The 19545-nt window shown below is 48.5% G+C and overlaps 1 protein-coding gene across 5 annotated transcripts in view; it reads right to left on the minus strand.

The window, feature by feature from the left end:
• Positions 1 to 19468, minus strand: part of patj (PATJ crumbs cell polarity complex component) — a 130473-nt gene extending 111005 nt beyond the window's left edge. For all 5 annotated transcript variants that reach the window (XM_083648471.1, XM_083648470.1, XM_083648469.1 and 2 more), the window contains exons 1-6: positions 19422 to 19468; positions 16483 to 16551; positions 15722 to 15900; positions 10012 to 10254; positions 8808 to 8947; positions 1392 to 1575 (exon numbers count right to left, since the gene is read on the minus strand). In XM_083648471.1, the coding sequence (XP_083504597.1) occupies positions 1392 to 1575; positions 8808 to 8947; positions 10012 to 10254; positions 15722 to 15900; positions 16483 to 16504 (768 nt within the window). In that variant the 5' untranslated portion in view covers positions 16505 to 16551; positions 19422 to 19468. The remainder of the gene's footprint in view (positions 1 to 1391; positions 1576 to 8807; positions 8948 to 10011; positions 10255 to 15721; positions 15901 to 16482; positions 16552 to 19421) is intronic.
• Positions 19469 to 19545: the final 77 nt, after the last annotated feature.

The following is a 19545-nucleotide window of genomic DNA, read 5'->3' on the forward strand; positions in this document are numbered from 1 at the left end:
CTCATCTGTTTATTGTGTGCATGTGAACAGTTGGAGGAACTCTCTCCTTCTTATTTGGTCCACACCGCAGGAACACAGGGCGCGATTGTGGTTCTTAGAACACGGTTTACTTTTTACCTCCTACTTTCTCCCACAAGAGGAACCCTGAGTGACCTACGTGTGACAGTGTGAGTACAGTACGTGCAGTGATTGGTCCAGACCTAAGTGTACGTGTGAGTGTACGTGTAGTGATTGGTCAAACTTCTAGAAATGCTCCAAGGCTAATCACTCTAACGTTAACTTTCTATATTTCTCTATAGCCGGAGGCGGAACTCGCCATCTCCGGCTGCTCGGTGTCCTCTCTGAGCTTCCCTACAGCTGTGCAACAATCTCTGACACTGGGGACAAGACTCATTCTGAAGGAATGGAAGTCCTCCTCCTCACCTTCTTTTCAGGTGTGGCTGATGGACATGATCTCTGAGAACCAACTCGCTTAGGAGGTTCTCAACTATCTGGGACCCGTTGTTTTCCTACTTTGACGAGGTTAAAGCCCCAATCAGTCACTTTTTCACCTTAGTATAACAGCTGTTTAGTCATTGAAGATGGTACAGTGACTTGTAACAGGGAGAATGTCACCTCTATTGGTCACACACCGCCCTCCAAAGGCCTCTCCTGGGACTAAGCACTTTTGTGCCAGCGTCCCGGAGGCAAGATGCGCGCATGCGCTGTACAGCCGGAGCGTTGTGTTCATGAAAACAAGGAAGTAACTCGGTGCGGATTTGCTACGAAAATGACGTTTCACGTAACTATGGATTATTATTTCATCACGTGGTGAGTACCCGATGTCACAACATGTACATAGAGCTTTCTGCCGCTGTGTTTTGTTGACTTTGAACGGTGATATCGTTATCGATACTATTGCACGCAGAGGGTGCAGTTTCCCCAATAGCAAAACTTGGAAAAGTTGCTGAATGGCGCTTTAAGAATGACTTGCTTGCCCGTCTGGTATCTCGTGGACCCCGTGCGTGGGATCCCATGCACATTATTTCTTGTAAACACATAAGCACCTTATGCGGCTGGTAACACCATGTTATAATGTTGAATCTTGAGGATGTATGTATTTTTCCCCCTTTCTTTTCCTGTGTCTGAGCCTGTTTGTCTTGTTCGTATTTTGTTCTATAAACAATAAGAAAAAAAAATCCTATATTTCTTTAATTGTTAGTCAAAGTAGTATCAATCCCCCGGCGTGAACTCTCACTTGCTTTGCTGTGAAGCTACTAGTGGTGGTTAGCATTAGCATGCTAACCGCTGGCCGGCTATGGTCACTTCAGACTTCCTATTGGAGGTGTGAATGGAGACATAAAAAATGCCCTTGAACGATTCATCCAAATCAAAGTGCAATGTCTTCTTACCATGTTGATGGGCGTGGTGGCGGGAGGCGGGGATGCGTTCAGTGGGCGGTCCCTTGCCACCACTAGCTCCACCCCCTCACCGGGCTGCTGCAGCAGGGCCAGCGCCCTCTGCTGGCCCAGCCCTGGCTCCACGGGAGCACTGTTTATCACCAGGATCTGGTCCCCAACCTGGAGACGCCCGTCCCTAAAGCCCCAACACACAAAGACACCGTCAGCATGTGTGAGGCATACAAGTTGGACCCAATAGCAGCAGGCCTACAATAATAGCCCCAGTAAGTAATCAGATTACAAATGAGGAATTTGTCTTAGTGCAAGTACGCAGCATGGCGACTGCATCAACAGTGTTGGGCAAGTTACTTTCAAAATGTAATATACTACATATTACTAGTTACTTTCATTTGAAAGTAATAAGTTACTTTACAATATTACTTTCTGTGTAGAGTAACTTGTTACTTATTACACTACTTTTGCATTACTTTTAACAAAACAACAGCAGCAGCAGAATGACATCGCCGCCCCCGAACCATCCCAAAAAATAATTTCAACCGCCTTGAAGTCAGTGTAAACAATCCAAAATTCTAAATGTTATTCTTTTCCTTTGTTATTGTCATCTATAGTGGTTATTTGTATAAAAACACATAGTTTGATTAGGAAATGATTGTATCTTTTTTAAATATGTGCTTTGATTTAATCAAATGTAACTCAATTTGTAACTTGAGTTACTTGACAAAGTAACTGGTATAATATTACTGAAATCCTATAAGTAATAAGTTATATTACTGAGTTACTGCTAAAAGTAATATATCATGTAATATGTTACTCCCCCAACACTGTGCATCAATAGTAGAAGATAAAGTTATATTATATAGCTATATTATATATACTGTTTTTCTATATAATATAGAAAAACATTCAAAACAACCAGAAAGATTTAAAGTGCGGTCCTTTAAAGTGACTTATAATGGGGGGCAGGGAGGATCAAGTCGGTGGGCGGGACTTCAGGGGGCACCGGGGGGGATGGGGATGTGGATGGGGCCTATTCGTGGGGGCCTTGTAGTCAGGTAAAGGGGATACTTTTGGTTTGGGAACCACTGCTGTAGTAACACCAACAGTCGTTCTATTTCATCCCTGCTGACCGCCAGAGGCGGTGCTTAAGCACTGAATATTCCCCTTCGCGCATGCGCAGTTCGAGTATTGTATACCAACAATGTCACCTGTGACCCCCTGGATGACCGGACAGAGGTTATATCTTCCGGTGTCATCAGGGATCATTTCCTTTTCAACTTCTCGCGCGCAGAGTGCTTTTGAAAGCATTACGAGATACTTCATATTAAAAAACGTACATTCCGTTGCTAGTAGTTCCGCGGCCGTTGTTGGTCGGAGCAGCGAACGTTCGCCCTCCAGGAGCTGCGACGGAAATATCTTCCTCGTATGAGAGGAGTTATTTTTTGTTCAGGTGGACGCTGCGGCGTTCTTTCGCCGGTAAGGCAGTGTTTTCCACTTCCCTCTCCGGACAAGGTGAGGTGATTTCATAATTGTTTGCAAAGCTGTATCTTCAACGATACCTACTGCTGCAGACTTGCCGGTGAGTGTTGCGTTGCGCAGCCTCCTCCCGGCATTACAAGTGTGGGGGTTGCGTTAGCGCTTCCCGGTTGTTATTGGTTATCGTTATGGTTATGTAACTTCAATAAACCTCTGTTGGGGAAGGCTGCGTGCGCGCTCCCTCTTCCCAGCATATGGCCTCATTTTGTTCATTAACGTTATAGCTTCAGCGCTATGATGAGTGTTTTTTCGTTGTAAGAGTGGTTAAAAAAAAAAAAATAATAAAAAAAATAGCCTCTGCTGGTATAGGCAGCGTACGCGCTCCCTCCCCCCAGTATATGGTCTCATTCTGTTCACTAACGTTATAGCATCAGCGCTGTGAGTAGTGTTTTCATTTTGAATGAGTTTAGATGTTGTTTTGTTTGGTGACTAACCACTGCTAGTGACAGTAATATTAATTAATAGATATATTAATTAATTACATTGTGTGTATATATATATACTGTGTAGGAGTAAACCTCTGCTGCCTGCTGGTATAGGCAGCGTACGCGCTCCCTCCCCCCAGCATACAGCATCTACAGTAGGGACCAGTTGCGTCCGCGCTCTGGGCTAACTGTGAAGGGTGTGCATTAGCCGGTGTGGCGGTGTTCCTAACTGGTGCCACCATGATGGATAATGCACATTATTGCACATCCTGTGAGGCTCCTCTGCAGCCAGAGGATGGCCATGATCTCTGCCCCGCGTGCCTTGGTCCTGTGCACCTGAGGGAGGCACTGTCGGACAATCCATGCATGAACTGCAGCTACATGCCTAGGGCAGTTAGGGCTGTCAGACTGGCAGAGCTGGAACACCCAATGGGCGAAGGTGACATCCCCCCATCGGGCCAAGTGTCTCCGCTCCAACGTAGGAGCTCTAAGCGTCTGGTTGAGGCCGCTGCGGTTGGACCCTCCAAGAAAAAGACGAAGTCTGACCGCAGTGGGCTGTCATCAAAGGTGGCTCAGCTGTCCGCTGAGCTGGCCCAGATGAGGTCCATGCTCATGGCTCACCAGCCTGGTGTCCTCTCAGAGGAGGCTGAGGTGCCCACTCCTCATATGCCGGTGCTGGCCCCAGAGGAGGATACACTCTCCCTGGCAGCTTCTGCGACTCACTTTCGGGATTATGGGGAAGACTCATTGGATGGGGTCTCCCGGGCCTCAGGGCCGGGCTCCCATTCCTCCGCTCACAGTTCGCTGGCTGAGACGGAGGACCACCCCATGCGTACGGTCATGCGCAGGGCGCTAGATCACCTACGCATGGATATACCGCAGCAAGCGGAATCGGCTCCCGCAAGCGCCTTCTTCAGGCGCAGGCCAGCCTCCACTGCCTTTGAGGTCCCTCACTCAGTGGACTACATGAGGGAGTTGCAGGCCTGTTGGAGGGACACTGAGCTTGCTCCCGTCTCTCTGCTGATGGTCGGACCCTGGCAGCCATGCACGACACGGCAAGAGTTGGCCTGGATCACATGCCAGCTATGGAGCCTGCCATCGCATCCCTCATTGTTTCCCCCGATGAGGCTCTGCGAAGGGATGCTAGGTGCCCCCGACCCCAGTGTCCGATGACTGACGACCTTCTCACAAGGGCTTATGGTGCGGGAGCTCGGGCCGGTCGTATAGGCAACTCCCTGTCACACCTCATGCTCGCCCTCTCTGCTTCACTACAGGAGGGCAATGTGAATGCTGACTCCGTGGCCTTCTGTGATGCGTCACTGGAGGCGTTCGGCCTTATGTCCAGGGAAATTGGACGGATGATGTCCGTCCTGGTCCAAACTCGTCGCCAAGTCTGGCTTTCACAGTCTAATTTGACTGAGGCGTCGAGGAGGACTCTCCGTAGCCTCCCAGTGGAGCCAGGAGAGATGTTCGGGTCAGCGGCACAGGAAGCGCTGGAACGAACCATCCAGGCTGGGCAGACCAGGCAGCAGCTGGCAGGTCTTCGCCGTATGCCTCCGCCCACCAGGCCCAGGGGCCCCTCGGCTGCTCCCCGAGGCCGCTTTCCACCACCAGCGCACAGCAGTAGCCGTCGTGAACCTCAGCAGTACACGCAGAGGCGGGGCCGTGACTTTCGGCCCTCCAATCGGCCTCGGGCCCCGGATCCGGTCCGTCCCCCCTTCAGGGCCCCTAGGGGCCGGGGGGGCGGACATTGAAGCCGCGGGGCCGGCTGTCGGATATTTTTTCCATCAGCAGCTCAGGTACTGGGCTGCTCATGCTTCAGACCCGTGGGTGGTTGCCACCTTAACCCACGGGTACAAGCCTCAATTCCGACGCCGGCCCCCAACATCCAGCCGGGTCAAAATTACCATCATAAACGACCCGGTGAAAGCCATAGCCTTAGACCAGGAGTTGGCTGCCCTCCTGGCCAAGGGCGCCATCGAGGCTGTAGACCCTCTGTCGCACCCCAGGGGGTTCTACTCGACATACTTCCTCGTGCCGAAAAAGACTGGCGGGTTTCGTCCAGTCTTGGACCTGAGGGGACTCAACAAGTTCATGAAGGTCATGCCCTTCCATATGTTGACCACGGCAGACGTTCTGCGAACTGTAGCCCGTGGAGAGTGGTTCACATCCATAGACCTGAAAGACGCTTATTTTCATGTCCCCATTGCCCATCAACACCGGCAGTTTCTGCGCTTTGCCTATCGAGGCCACCACTGGCAGTTCAGGGTGCTGCCATTCGGGCTCTCTCTCTCCCCACGGGTGTTCACGAGATGTGTGGCAGCGGCGCTTGCACCTCTGCAGTCTCAGGGCATGAAGGTCCTTCCGTACCTAGACGACTGGCTGGTCTGCGCACCATCCCGAGCTCAAGTGGCCCAAGATACAGGGTGCCTCCTGTCCCACGTGTCCCACCTAGGACTCAAGGTAAATATGGAAAAGAGTTGTCTAGAACCATCTCAAACCACAACCTTCATTGGGTTAGCATTAAACACTGTTACTATGACAGCCTGTCCGTCCCCACACCGTGTGGACGACATCCTACGCCTTCTTCCCTTGTTCCAAAGGGGAAGACTGTTGCCCTATGTCACGTTTCTTCGGCTCTTGGGCAAACTGACATCCATCGCAGCTGTTGTTCCGCTGGGCTTGCTGTCGCTGCGCCCCCTGCAGAGGTGGCTGAACGGCTTCCGCTTGGACGCCAAGCGGCACAGACACAGAAAGGTCAGAGTGGCACAGCAGTGTCTCCTCGCCCTAGCCCCGTGGAGGGACGGGGCCTATATGGCAAGGGGGGTCCCTATGGGCTCCATCCCGTCCCGCAGGGAGACTGTCACCACAGATGCCTGCCCCGCAGGATGGGGTGCAGTGTGGCAGAGCAGGACGGCTCGCGGGCAGTGGTCTGGGGAAGACCGCGCCGGACACATCAATGTGCTGGAGCTGCGAGCAGTGCACCTAGCTCTCAAGAACTTCCTGCCATACCTGAGAGGCAGGCACGTCCTCATTCGGTCAAACAACACCTCGACCGTCTATCATATAAACCATCAGGGTGGAACCAAGTCTGCACGGCTGCTGCAAGTGTCAAGGGACCTCCTGACATGGGCGGCCCCCCGCCTGATCAGCCTACGGGCAATATATCTACCGGGAGAGCAGAACCACTTGGCAGACTTCCTCTCCCGTCAAAAGCCTCCATCGGGGGAGTGGTGCCTCAACCCAGAGGTGGTGCACACAGTCTGGAGCCGCTTCGGCAGAGCAGAGGTGGACCTCTTCGCCTCAGAGGTGTCGACTCACTGCCCTCTATGGTTCTCCTTAGCGGAGACAACCAGCCCTCTGGGCCAGGATGCACTGGCTCATCCTTGGCCAGAGGGTCTTCTATATGCCTTCCCACCGCTTCCTCTGATTCGGCTAGTACTTCAGAGAGTTCTTCAGGAGGGGCACAGGATTCTGTTGGTGGCCCCCTTCTGGCCATGGTTCCCTCTGCTGCACAGACTCTGTCGCAGCGCTCCATGGCGCCTCCCCGACAGGAGAGATCTTCTGTCCCAACTGGAAGGTCAGATCTGGCATCCCAATCCCCAACGCCTCCAGCTGTGCGTTTGGCTGCTGGAGGGCCCGAACCACTACTCAGCAGCTGTGTAGACCCTGTCAGGCATACTATAATGAATGCAAGGGCGCCATCCACTCGTCTGCAGTACGACAACAGATGGAAGCTGTTTTACAACTGGTGTATGGGTCGGAGCGAGGACCCAGTACATTGTTCTGTGCCTACTGTCCTTGAGTTCCTGCAGTCCCTCCTGGACAAAGGTCGGGCTCCTGCTACTCTGAAGGTGTACGTAGCGGCAATATCGTGTCGACATGCCAGAGTCGACAATGGCACAGTGGGGAGCCACAGTCTGGTGTCCCTCTTCCTGAAGGGGGCTCAGAGGTTGCATCCTCCAAGAGCCCCGAGAATCCCAGCATGGGATCTTCCCCTGGTGCTGGATGCTCTATGCAGGCCTCCCTTTGAGCCCTTGGCACAGGCAGAGCTAAAGTGGGTGTCATGCAAGACTGCATTCCTCCTGGCCATTACCTCAGCAAAGCGGGTCAGTGAGCTGCACGCACTGTCTGTCAGTGTCTCATGTCTGAGGTGGAACTCAGATGACTCGGGGGTCACTCTGTGGCCAAACACAGCATTCCTCCCTAAGGTGCTGTCGCACTCACACCTCAACCAGCCAATACGGCTTGCACGATTTGACCCCCCACCAGGAGTGAGGGGGGACAAGGGGGAACTGCTGTGCCCAGTGCGGGCCCTAAGAGCCTATATTACAGCTACCAGGTGCATTCGACAGTCAGAACAGCTCTTCCTCTGTTATGGTGGCCCTAACAAAGGTTGCGCTCTCTCCAAACAGCGTCTGTCCCACTGGATTGTGGACGCTATCAGCTATGCCTATGGGGCGAGTAACCGCCTCCTGCCATCCGGCGTGAGGGGCCATTCTACCAGGAGTGTCTCCACATCATGGGCTGCCCTGAGAGGGGTATCCCTGGGGGACATATGTGCTGCTGCCTCATGGGCGTCACCAGACACTTTCTCCAGGTTCTACCGGGTGAATGTTGCCACTCCCCATCCACTGGGAGTGGTCCTGGTGCCAGAATCCTCTGATTCTACTCATTGAGGTGGGTACTCAGGATTCCTCGTGACTTTGCTGGTATAAGTCATTCAGTGCTTAAGCACCGCCTCTGGCGGTCAGCAGGGATGAAATAGAACGAAAGTTACGTATGTAACTACGGTTCTATGAATCCCGAATGACCGCCAGAGCGCTCTGTCACTCAGAATCCTCGTGTGCTCGCGAGAAGTTTCTGTAGGAAATGATCCCTGATGACACCGGAAGATATAACCTCTGTCCGGTCATCCAGGGGGTCACAGGTGACATTGTTGGTATACAATACTCGAACTGCGCATGCGCGAAGGGGAATATTCAGTGCTTAAGCACCGCCTCTGGCGGTCATTCGGGATTCATAGAACCGTAGTTACATACGTAACTTTCGTTTTATTCTATTTTTGTCATGGATAAGTGTTGAGACTATGTCTGGACTTCCAGCTTCTTCAATGTGAATATCCTCTGGTTTCTTTAGTCTTCTATGACAGTAAACAGACTGTTGGTCAGGACAAAAGAAGAAATTTGAGGACGTCTTCTTGGGCTTTGGTGGGAAAAGTGATTTTTCACAGTGACATTTTTCACCTATTTGTGACATTTTGTAGACCAACAACTAATCAATTAGTCAAGAAGATAATGGACAGATAATTGACAATGAAAGTAATGGTTATTGTGCTTAGAGTCAGACCCATGTGACTGATAGATTTGCATTAGCAGTTAGCATTGCGCTCGGACCTGTGTGACTGATAAGTTAGCATTAGCAGTTAGCATTAGCATTGTGCTCAGACCTGTGTGCCACTCCTCCAGGCTGGATGTGTTTGATGAAGACCCCCTGACTGCTGCTGCCTTCAGGGTTCAGACCCACAACGCTGAAGCCCAGCCCCCCAGAGAGAGGCCGGGCGAGAGACACCCGCTCTGTGTGACGGCCCTGTATACACACACACACACACACACACACACACACACATGCACACACACACACAAACAAAATAAAGATGTAAGGTTATTCTCTTCTACTTGCCCTCTCCTCTCATTTCCCTCCTCACTTATCACTTATATACAGTCAATGCTCCTCACACACACACACACACACACACACACACACACACACAGTCAGGGGTTCAACTCAGGGGTTTTAACCATGCCTTTTTGTTGTACAGTATGTGCATTTCGGCAACCTCTATGTTGGAAAAAATGAAACCAATATGGAAGTGCCAAAAACTGCAGCTCCTTGAATGGCCACTTGAGGCTGGCTGCAAATCAAGCCATTAGCAGGCGGCAAGCTCAGGCTTGGACAGAGGGAGCCGCAGAAGTGATGCTGAAAGCTGTAGTTCCTCGAATGACCACTTGAGGCTGGCTCCAAAAGAGAGAGTTCCCCATTCACCCCCCATGTTAAAATGCCGGGTTTACAACAAGATTAAACATGTTCACAGCCTGGTTCAAAAGACGGTTTTGGTCTCTATAGCTAATCTCACCTTTCATAACAGCTGTACGAGGGGTGGTTTGCTTTATAAAACTCACCCATTTAGAGTACAATAAATGAGGGGTGATTGGGGTGATTGACAGATGGCCTGTCCAGTGATCGTGCAGCTCGGCGATCACGGACCAATAGGCTACATGCACAACTTTTTTACTTCCTGAAATTAGTACAGCTTCTTTATTTCCTGTCCTACACTATTGGATGAACTGATTAATCAGGTGTGCCTGATCATTGTTGTGACTGCAGCACACCTGACATTAAACAGTTCATCCAATAGTGATGACAGGAAATAAAGAAGCTGTACTAATTTCAGGAAGTAGCGGAGTTGTGCATGTAGCCCATAGCAGGCGGCGTTGCGACTGGCAAAACGGGAGTCCACAAACTGTTTATGTCTGCATGTGCGTTTATATGCATGCTGGTTTTTTCCCTGTGTGTGTGTGTGTGTGTGTGTGTGTGTGTGTGTGTGTGTGTGTGTGTGCGCGTGTGTGCGTTTGGTGGGGGGCTACACTCACCTCGGCTGCGGTGAGGATCCATGCCTGGAGGCGGTCGGGTGAGGGCGGGGCTTGGCGAGGTGGCGGAGCTGAGCCGTTGGTCAGGAGGAGAGAGGCCGGCTGGACGGGCGGGGCCAGCTGTGCGGGTGGGGACGACCAGGTGGGAGGGGCCTGCTGGGTGGGCGGGGCTATGCTGCTCACAATCAGCTGCCCCTTCCTGGAGAAACTAAACTCACTGCAGGCATCGGGAGGCATACTGCTCAACTGCAGAGAGAGAGGGAGAGAGAGAGAAACAGAGAGACAGAGGAGAGGAGAGGAGAGCAGAGGAGAGGAGAGGAGAGGAGATGATTTTAGATGCATGTATCAGAGTTAAGCCTGGTATCCAGACCATTAGGGTCTGGATGCAAGGACATCCTCCACTGATTGGGTGACACCCCCGCCCCGATATTCCGATATCGATATATCGGCCGATATTCTTATATTATATATACACATTATATTACACAATTTCTTTGCAATGATCCCTCAAATATCAAACACTTGACAAAGATATGACTTGACATGACTTGATATGTAATGTAGGGAGGATATTTTACAGCTCATCAATAAACTTTATTGTCCAAAATTACATAACTAGAAATAGAAAAACACAAATAGAATATAAAATATAACTTGAGTTAAGAAAAATGATCAAATATACACAACATGCTGTCTATAATTTAAAAATTTGAAAATAAAAAAATATCGGCAATATCGGCCGATACCGATATATCGGTTATCGACCGATATATCTGTCGGGCTCTACTATAGAGACACTGCATGAAATAAGCCACGCCCATCACGGGGGAAAGCGCTCCATTCACTCCCATACACCAGCGTCATTTTCCTTGAATTAATTGAGTGGGCTGCGCAGACGACAAATGTAAAAAATTGCCAATTAAAGTTTTTTTGTACTCCTGAGCAAAACAAGGAAGCCATTGAGAATTGGCGAGAAGAAAAATGTGGATCTTGCCGTCAAGGAAGTAAGTTGGAGTGTTCATCTAACGCGGCGATCCTCAAAGTCCGGACTCCAGTCCGCATCCGGACCGAGACACCGTCCTATCCGGACCGAGCCCTTTAACGTACAAATCATTGATAACTTACATTTTCACGGAGCGTTTCTATTTTAACCGGCACATGCTTTTATAGTATTTACGGTACTACTGGTTTATCTGCCAGGAAGCTCACAGACCAATGCACGCGCTGTAAATCATCACACGTGATGCTACTCGGCCAATCAAATAAGCGAATCGTTTCTCTCTGTTGCTTCGAGTGGTGCTGCGAGAGCACACGGACGCGGATGCGGAGGGGATGCGACGCGAGGCGAGAGATAGTAATTTCACATGGTGTGCTCAAAAGAAACCACTCTTACATGTCCATTCATTGTTCTTACGGGCAGATCAAAACCAGTATGTCTCGTGTGAAGTGCGGTGCGATCCTGACCGGTCTATGGAAGCGCCACGCATGAGCAAACACACATACACACTACACACCAGGGCACACTCACTGCCCAACGCAACAGCATGCGAGGTTGATCGACAGACAGACTCACTGCCCAACGCAACAGCATGCGAGGTTGATCGACAGACAGACAGACGGACAGACGGACAGACAGACAGACAGACAGACAGACAGACAGACAGACAGACAGACAGACAGACAGACAGACAGACAGATAGGGAGCTCACTTCTCTCAAGAGAAAAAGTTGTTTGTTGGCTGAGAGTGTTAAATGTGAAATGGAGTGAAGAAAAGGGGAAACTTATTTCTCTTAAATTAAAGCACTTCATTTTAAGATGCACATTTTTCCAAAGCACTCTGTTGTATGTTATTTTTAAATGCATTATTTTACTTGAAATGAGAAAAGATCATTTATTTATTATAGTAGGCTAGTTATGTATAATTATTAATCCAGTTAAATATGAAAACTGTAAATAAGCATTGTTGATGTTTATTTAGATTTAACAGTCAGTTGTTGACTACATACAGACATTGTACCATTAGGCTACTTCAATCATTGAGTTCAATGGCACTGAAATCATCCACGGCGGGGCACTGCAGCCAGGGCTCTGCCTGCGGGCAGTCCCTCCTATCCGAGGCTACCTGGTTGATCCTGCCAGTAGCATATGCTTGTCTCAAAGATTAAGCCATGCAAGTCTAAGTACACACGGCCGGTACAGTGAAACTGCGAATGGCTCATTAAATCAGTTATGGTTCCTTTGATCGCTCTAACGTTACTTGGATAACTGTGGCAATTCTAGAGCTAATACATGCCAACGAGCGCTGACCCTTGCGGGGATGCGTGCATTTATCAGACCCAAAACCCATGCGGGGTTCCTCTCGGGGAGCCCCGGCCGCTTTGGTGACTCTAGATAACCTCGAGCCGATCGCTGGCCCCCGTGGCGGCAACGTCTCATTCGAATGTCTGCCCTATCAACTTTCGATGGTACTTTGTGTGCCTACCATGGTGACAACGGGTAACGGGGAATCAGGGTTCGATTCCGGAGAGGGAGCCTGAGAAACGGCTACCACATCCAAGGAAGGCAGCAGGCGCGCAAATTACCCACTCCCGACTCGGGGAGGTAGTGACGAAAAATAACAATACAGGACTCTTTCGAGGCCCTGTAATTGGAATGAGTACACTTTAAATCCTTTAACGAGGATCCATTGGAGGGCAAGTCTGGTGCCAGCAGCCGCGGTAATTCCAGCTCCAATAGCGTATCTTAAAGTTGCTGCAGTTAAAAAGCTCGTAGTTGGATCTCGGGATTGAGCTGACGGTCCGCCGCGAGGCGTTACAATGTTCCGGACCTTTGCTTGAGGACATTTTCTCTAACTGGACCTCTTTGAATTTTAATTGAGTGCCCCTGATCTAACGTATATATGATCTTTGGGTGCAACACCCGACCATGCACGAGACATAGGAGAACACCAGGATTGTGGGGGAGTTTTTGTTTTCCCCCGTGGTTTCTGAATGACGACGCGCTACGCAGTGTCTCTATAGGTAATGTTAGCTTATTTCTATCTAGCTGGCACACTAGGACATAAACAAGTTAATTAAACAAATAGACATCCAGTATTCCAAACCGGGACAGACTCTCTGGCCTGATCGAGGCCGGTAGGAGAAGTGACTGGTACGAGAGACACTACAGACGCCCCAAATAACCCCCGTTTTCCTGAGCCAACCCCTCATCATCACTGTTCCCAGTCTGAGCAGCAGCCAGAAAACACCAAGCGTTCATTTGATCATGAGATGAAACAGAGACGAGGCTGAGGCTGAGCATCTTAGTATCTGTGAGGCTGTGTGTGAGTGATCACCAGCAAATGTTTGTGAGATTTTTTGACTTGATAAACGGCTCAACAATTAATTGTTTTCGCGCCACTTTGTTGCCTTGCTCGGGGGCACGTCGGCAGGTCTGGGTTTCAAACCTGAGAATCAGATCTCCCACAAACCGGCACTGAAGCCCTGTCAGCATCTGAGCACTAAATCAAGCGCTCCTCCCAGCAGCCCCGCTCTGCTCTGCTCTGCTCTGCTCTGTGGGAGGTCACCCAGGCCAAACACCCCAAGACAGCAAACGCCACCAGCATCAGGATTTACCACCACACACACCCCGCTCTGTGTGTGTGTGTGTGTGTGTGTGAGAGAGAGAGGGAGGGAGGGAGAGAGAGAGAGAGAGAGGAAGAGGGAGGGAGGGAGGGAGAGAGAGAGAGAGGGAGAGAGAGGGAGAGAGAGAGAGAGAGAGAGGGAGAGAGAGAGAGAGAGAGGCAAGGACGCTGTCTGCTAAAGAGGAAAGACGTGGAGAGAAAAAAGTGATGGCAAAAGGCCGGGGGGTAAGTGGGGAGGAGAGGGATAGAAAAAAACAGGAAAATCAATAGATTCTCTCTCTCTGCCTGCCTGCAGGCTCTCGCTCTCTCTCTCTCTCTCTCTCCCTCTCTCTCTCTCTCTCCCCCTCTCTCTCCCTCTATCTCTCTCTCTCTCTCTCTCTCTATCTCTCCCTCTCTATCTCTCCCTCTCTGTCTCTCTCCCTCTCCCTCTCTCTCCCCCTCTCTCTCTGAACAGGTAATGTATTAATGACCTTTACACTCACATTGTGGAAACTTATCAGTCTCGGGCTTATTTAGGCCGGGCTGACGGAGCAGGATCCAGCGCCATTTCATCAATACGCCTCGACACGGCCGTTACTCACAGCAAGACACTAGATATTAAAGCTTGATAGATCCACAGCCAGAGAGGGAGAGAGAGAGAGAGAGGGAGAGGGAGAGAGCGACACAGAGAGAGAGACAGAGAGAGAGAGAGACACAGAGAGAGAGAGAGAGAGACAGAGAGAGAGAGAGAGAGAGAGAGGGAGAGAGACACAGAGAGAGAGAGAGAGAGAGAGAGAGACACAGAGAGAGAGAGAGAGACAGAGAGAGAGAGAGAGAAGTCCCTGTTCATACACCCTCTCCGGCTTGCACCCAACACTTTCATGGACTGACTGTGACCTTGGCAGCACTTAGCATATGAAGCGGCCGCTGGTTATTGCCATTATCTTAATGTGGCCAAAGATTGTTTATTGTAAAGCTCCACGTCAGCCAGAGACGCCGCTGAATACAGATGCCATGCAGAAGGACTGACAGGTCAGAGCGGGACGTGTGGGCGGGGCTGTCCACGTGTGGGCGGGGCTACGGATGTCACATCGCCGCTGCGGTTCCGTGACGCAGACGGTTCCCGGCCGTCTTTGACGTATGTACGCCTTGAGCTGTTTCGCCGTGACAACAGCGCCCCCTCACTCATCCCCGTGGAAGATTCTCCTAAATCTGTTAAACTCATATTCAACTTTTAGTTGAATAGAGCCGACGTCTGACATCAAGTGAGTTTCCCATTCATTTTCTCCACAGATATTTTGAGAAAAATCCTCATATAACGAGTTTTAAGGCTGGAACCAAGCCAACCCATGACCTACTGAATCACCGTGAGTGACCATAAAACGGTCCGCATCCGGTCCAGTTTCTCAGCTGTTTGATGGACTGCTGCAGAGTGAGGATGTGACTGAGCAGGGCCTGATAGAGGTTCAGTGTTTCTCAGCTGTTTGATGGACTGCTGCAGGGTGAGGATGTGACTGAACAGGGCCTGATAGAGGTTCAGTGTTTCTCAGCTGGTTTCTCAGCTGTTTAATAGACTGCTGCAGGGTGAGGATGTGACTGAGCTTGGGCCTGATAGAGGTTCAGTGTTTCTCACCTGGTTTCTCAGTTGTTTGATGGACTGCTGCAGGGTGAGGATGTGGCTGAACTTGGGCCTGATAGAGGTTCAGTGTTTCTCACCTGGTTTCTCAGCTGTTTGATGGACTGCTGCAGGGTGAGGATGTGACTGAGCAGGGCCTGATAGAGGTTCAGTGTTTCTCACCTGGTTTCTCAGCTGTTTGATGGACTGCTGCAGGGTGAGGATGTGACTGAACAGAGCCTGATAGAGGTTCAGTGAGCTCACCTGGTTTCTCAGCTGTTTGATGGACTGCTGCAGGGTGAGGATGTGACTGAACAGGGCCTGATAGAGGTTCAGTGTTTCTCAGCTGTTTGATGGACTGCTGCAGGGTGAGGATGTGACTGAGCAGGGCCTGATAGAGGTTCAGTGTTTCTCACCTGGTTTCTCAGCTGTTTGATGGACTGCTGCAGGGTGAGGATGTGACTGAGCAGGGCCTGATAGAGGTTCAGTGAGCTCACCTGGTTTCTCAGCTGTTTGATGGACTGCTGCAGGGTGAGGATGTGGCTGAACAGGGGGCTCTGGAGGGTGTCCCTCAGGGTGCCCAGGGTGTCACCGTGGCTCCACTCCTCCCTCTGCACCAGCTTGGCCTGCAGACGCTCCAGAGCTCCCAGCACCTGCTGCCTCTCCACCACAGAGACTACAGGAGGCACACAGACAAGACATACCCACCATATGGTTCATGTATGCAAAGAATCATGTTAAAGCCCTTGGAAACCAAAAATAAATCTGTGTTTTGAGTTTGTCACACCACAGAGAAATGTGTTATTAACGACCCAGCCAATAAGACCATAAATTACATAGTTAGAAGGTTTCTGCGTATTTGGGCTTTCCCATGGGACATTAAGTATTCAAATGAATGTTCATCTCATTGAACTGAAAGGTAACGTTAGGTGTGAATGATCATGTCAAACAAAACCGAAATGTTCAACTAACATTCCTACCATACTTCATTTTATCAGAGTTTTTAGGTAGAAATGTGTTTGCCATCAATTTAGACAGCAGAAATGTGTGTCAAGATGTTAAAATATCTTCATATCATCACAAAACCATTCCACTGAAAGACGATACATGATTATACTGAATTATTACCCAGACCTAGAAGCAGGTAAATATATGCAAACATAGATGCGTATGCAGCCTAATGCACATGTCTCAGACAGAAAATAACATTATTTGCATTTTGAGCACAGTTTAAATGTTGAACAGAGAGAGTGTGTACCTGCTGGGACATTTTCATACATGGCTCTCCCTCCCTCTGGCTGTGTCTCTGTCGGTCTTCTGGATCACTCTACAGACAGGGACAACACAAAGACATGACTTCACACACATTATAACAGGTGGGAATCACGATCACAGAGTAACTCATGATACGATGCTATCGCAATACGTTGCCCACGATAATGATGGTATTACGATGCAGCGTTTCTGCCATACTCAATACAGTGCAAGACAAGTGATCTACGATACATCACGATGTCTGTGTCACTGATCAAGAAACAAAAACCTCTACAAAGGCACAAAAAAACAGCAAGTATGCATTTATTCACTGCGTTGTGGTGTGGTGTCAGTTTCACTTATTTGACAGGATGAGATGAGACGAGACAATTTACAACAAAACGCATAGTCTTTAACACACACACACACACACACACACACACACACACACACACACACAGTCCAACTTGTCCCATGTGTCATCATTCCAATGTAAAATAGCCATAAACTGGCAAAAGGCTGAACTGTCAGGAAGCAGAACAATCTGTGCAAGTTAAGTTGACAGAAAACTAAAACAATAATAATAATAATAATAATAATAATAATAATAATAATAATAATAAATATGCAAAATGCACATTTCAGGGCTAATCAAGAATAATAAATGTTATGTAAACCTGGAAACCTTTCAGTGCCTGCATAAAAAATATATTGGATATATGGCACCAGTGTATCGATAACGTATCGCAAGAGGAAGTATCACAAATCACGATAAATTCCACGTGTGATATATTTTGTCGCAGACCTACAGTGCATCTGTCTATTGAGACAAAGCAGCATTATTAAGCATCAAGGGCTCCATATCCCATTTCTTGTTGTCATTTATTGATTCTATGTCTCCGCGTCTGAGTTCACTTCTCTGTCAAAGTGAGATACCAGACGTTATGTCGATTTCCAACTCTCTTCTGGACTGGAAACAGCTCCAGCGTCCCATTCACCTCACGTGGGTGAGTCAAAGAATCTAAACAACACCTCAAACTAGAAAAACTTGAATTTATATTACCAGGTTCTAGTGAGGACTTGCAGCTCTTTCTAGACCAGGGGTTCAAAGTGTGAGACTGTGGGCCTCCCCTCAGACTAAGCTTGGAAAAAGGCACTCATTTGATCCCATACGCTCATCAATTGAGCCAAGATAGCCTGACATTGCTGTTTGACATACTTCAGACTACACTGAAGATACAGTACATAAAAAAAATCTGTCTGAAGGCATTCATTTGTTTCTGACTGTGGTAAAGTGGGGAAAACAGTAAGATTTCCCAGAACTACTGGATCGCTAACTATCTCTTTACCCAAATCATACACATTTAGGCTATTCTTCTATGTGATCTTTTGATAACTAATTTAATAACTTACTAATATTTTTTTCACTTCCATTCACTGTCTCTGCCTCCCCTGTAACAGTCTGTAGCCCCCTGGGAAGGCCTGCCTCCCACTTTGAAAACCTCTGCTCTCTAGTCTAGACGATGCGGAATTTAAACTTCAAAGTGTGTCTACCTGTGACTAATACTGAACCAGGGCATCAGGGACAAGCTCAATAACTACAAATCGATTTTATTCTGTAGTCTTTTTTGTATGTCAAATGTATTTGCTTTTACACTGTTTTCTATCAAAATCAATAGACAGGTCAGTTAGTTTGCCTATAGCAGTCAAAAACCATTCAGACTATGTTCCCTATTGCACAGAAACAACGTACCAAACTCCATTCAAAAGTCTGTAAGTTTCATGTTCCCTTGCTTATCAGTAAACATAGACCTGGACTTTTCTAGTACATTTTGCATATTGATGATCCACCAAGCAGCAATTCATTTCAATATGACATCAATTTTAAGAATGGCTTAAGTACAAGTACCATTATGGTAGTTAAATTATAAAAGTTAAACTTGATTGAAGATGCCGTTTGTATCTATGTACAGTAAGCCGAATTAAAGAGTGCATCCTAACACTAGTAGAAGGTTTTAGGTGATATTCTAACATCTACGTACTTCAGCCACTAAGCAGAACAACATTAAGCTAGCAGAGTTTAGCATGAAGCTTGGCGCTTGGCGCATGTAGCTCTTCGCTATACAGCAGAATGGAATGTATTATGTTAGCTCAGCATTAGCATGGCGTGTTGTTTAGACGGGGAGGAGAGCAAACAGAGAGACAGGCAGTTTATCAGCCCATGAAGAAAAAAACAACACAGCTAAACCTATGTGTTTACTTCAACACAAACCAAACTAAACAACACAAACTTAGCTATAACACACGTTGCAGTCTGCGTGGCTGTGATTGAGTCAGAGCTCACCTGTATCAGCTCAGCTCACCTGAAACCAGGAAGTGAAACTCACAGGGAGGGATGGAAGAGTACATGGAAACTACTAAATAATATGGACACTACTAAATAAAAAGCTGGATCTGCTCTCCTACACATTAAATATATATTGGTATCTGTTTGTAACGGTGTGCCCAGAACAACAGCAGTGACAGAGTAAAAATACTTTCTATGAGAGTCTATGGAGCATCAGCAGCTGTCATCTCCATGCAACAGGTGCATCTAAAAGACTCGGAAGAATCGATTCATCCTAATCTGCGACTGGTGAAAACACAAACGACAAACCCCACCTGTCATTAAACTGCACCGACTCCTCTCTCAACCTGTCTGAACTCAGAGACATCTATATTAGCTATTGCCTCATCACTTGCTAACAGCAACACAATAAGTTGGCTAACTAGTTAGCCGCTAGCATGCTAACTAGTTTGAAGTTGTTGTTTTGTAACGCCTAAATGATACATTTGTTGTAGTTTGGAGTGGATAAACAGTCGTAAAGCACACAGCCGGTCGTCAGTTATAAACTCACACAGCACAGAGCGTCAGAAACAGCTTTAAACTGGTACAAAACTCACATCAACTGGAGCCAGTCTGTTACCAGTGTCGCTTTAACGCTCCCTTCAGGGACTGTCAGAAAGAATAACTCGGGTCACATTCACCTGATTTAGGTGGAAAGTTTCCATTTTTATTGGTTTAATA

This window comes from Poromitra crassiceps (assembly GCF_964638095.1).
Source record: "Poromitra crassiceps genome assembly, chromosome: 12".
NCBI lineage: Eukaryota > Metazoa > Chordata > Actinopteri > Beryciformes > Melamphaidae > Poromitra > Poromitra crassiceps.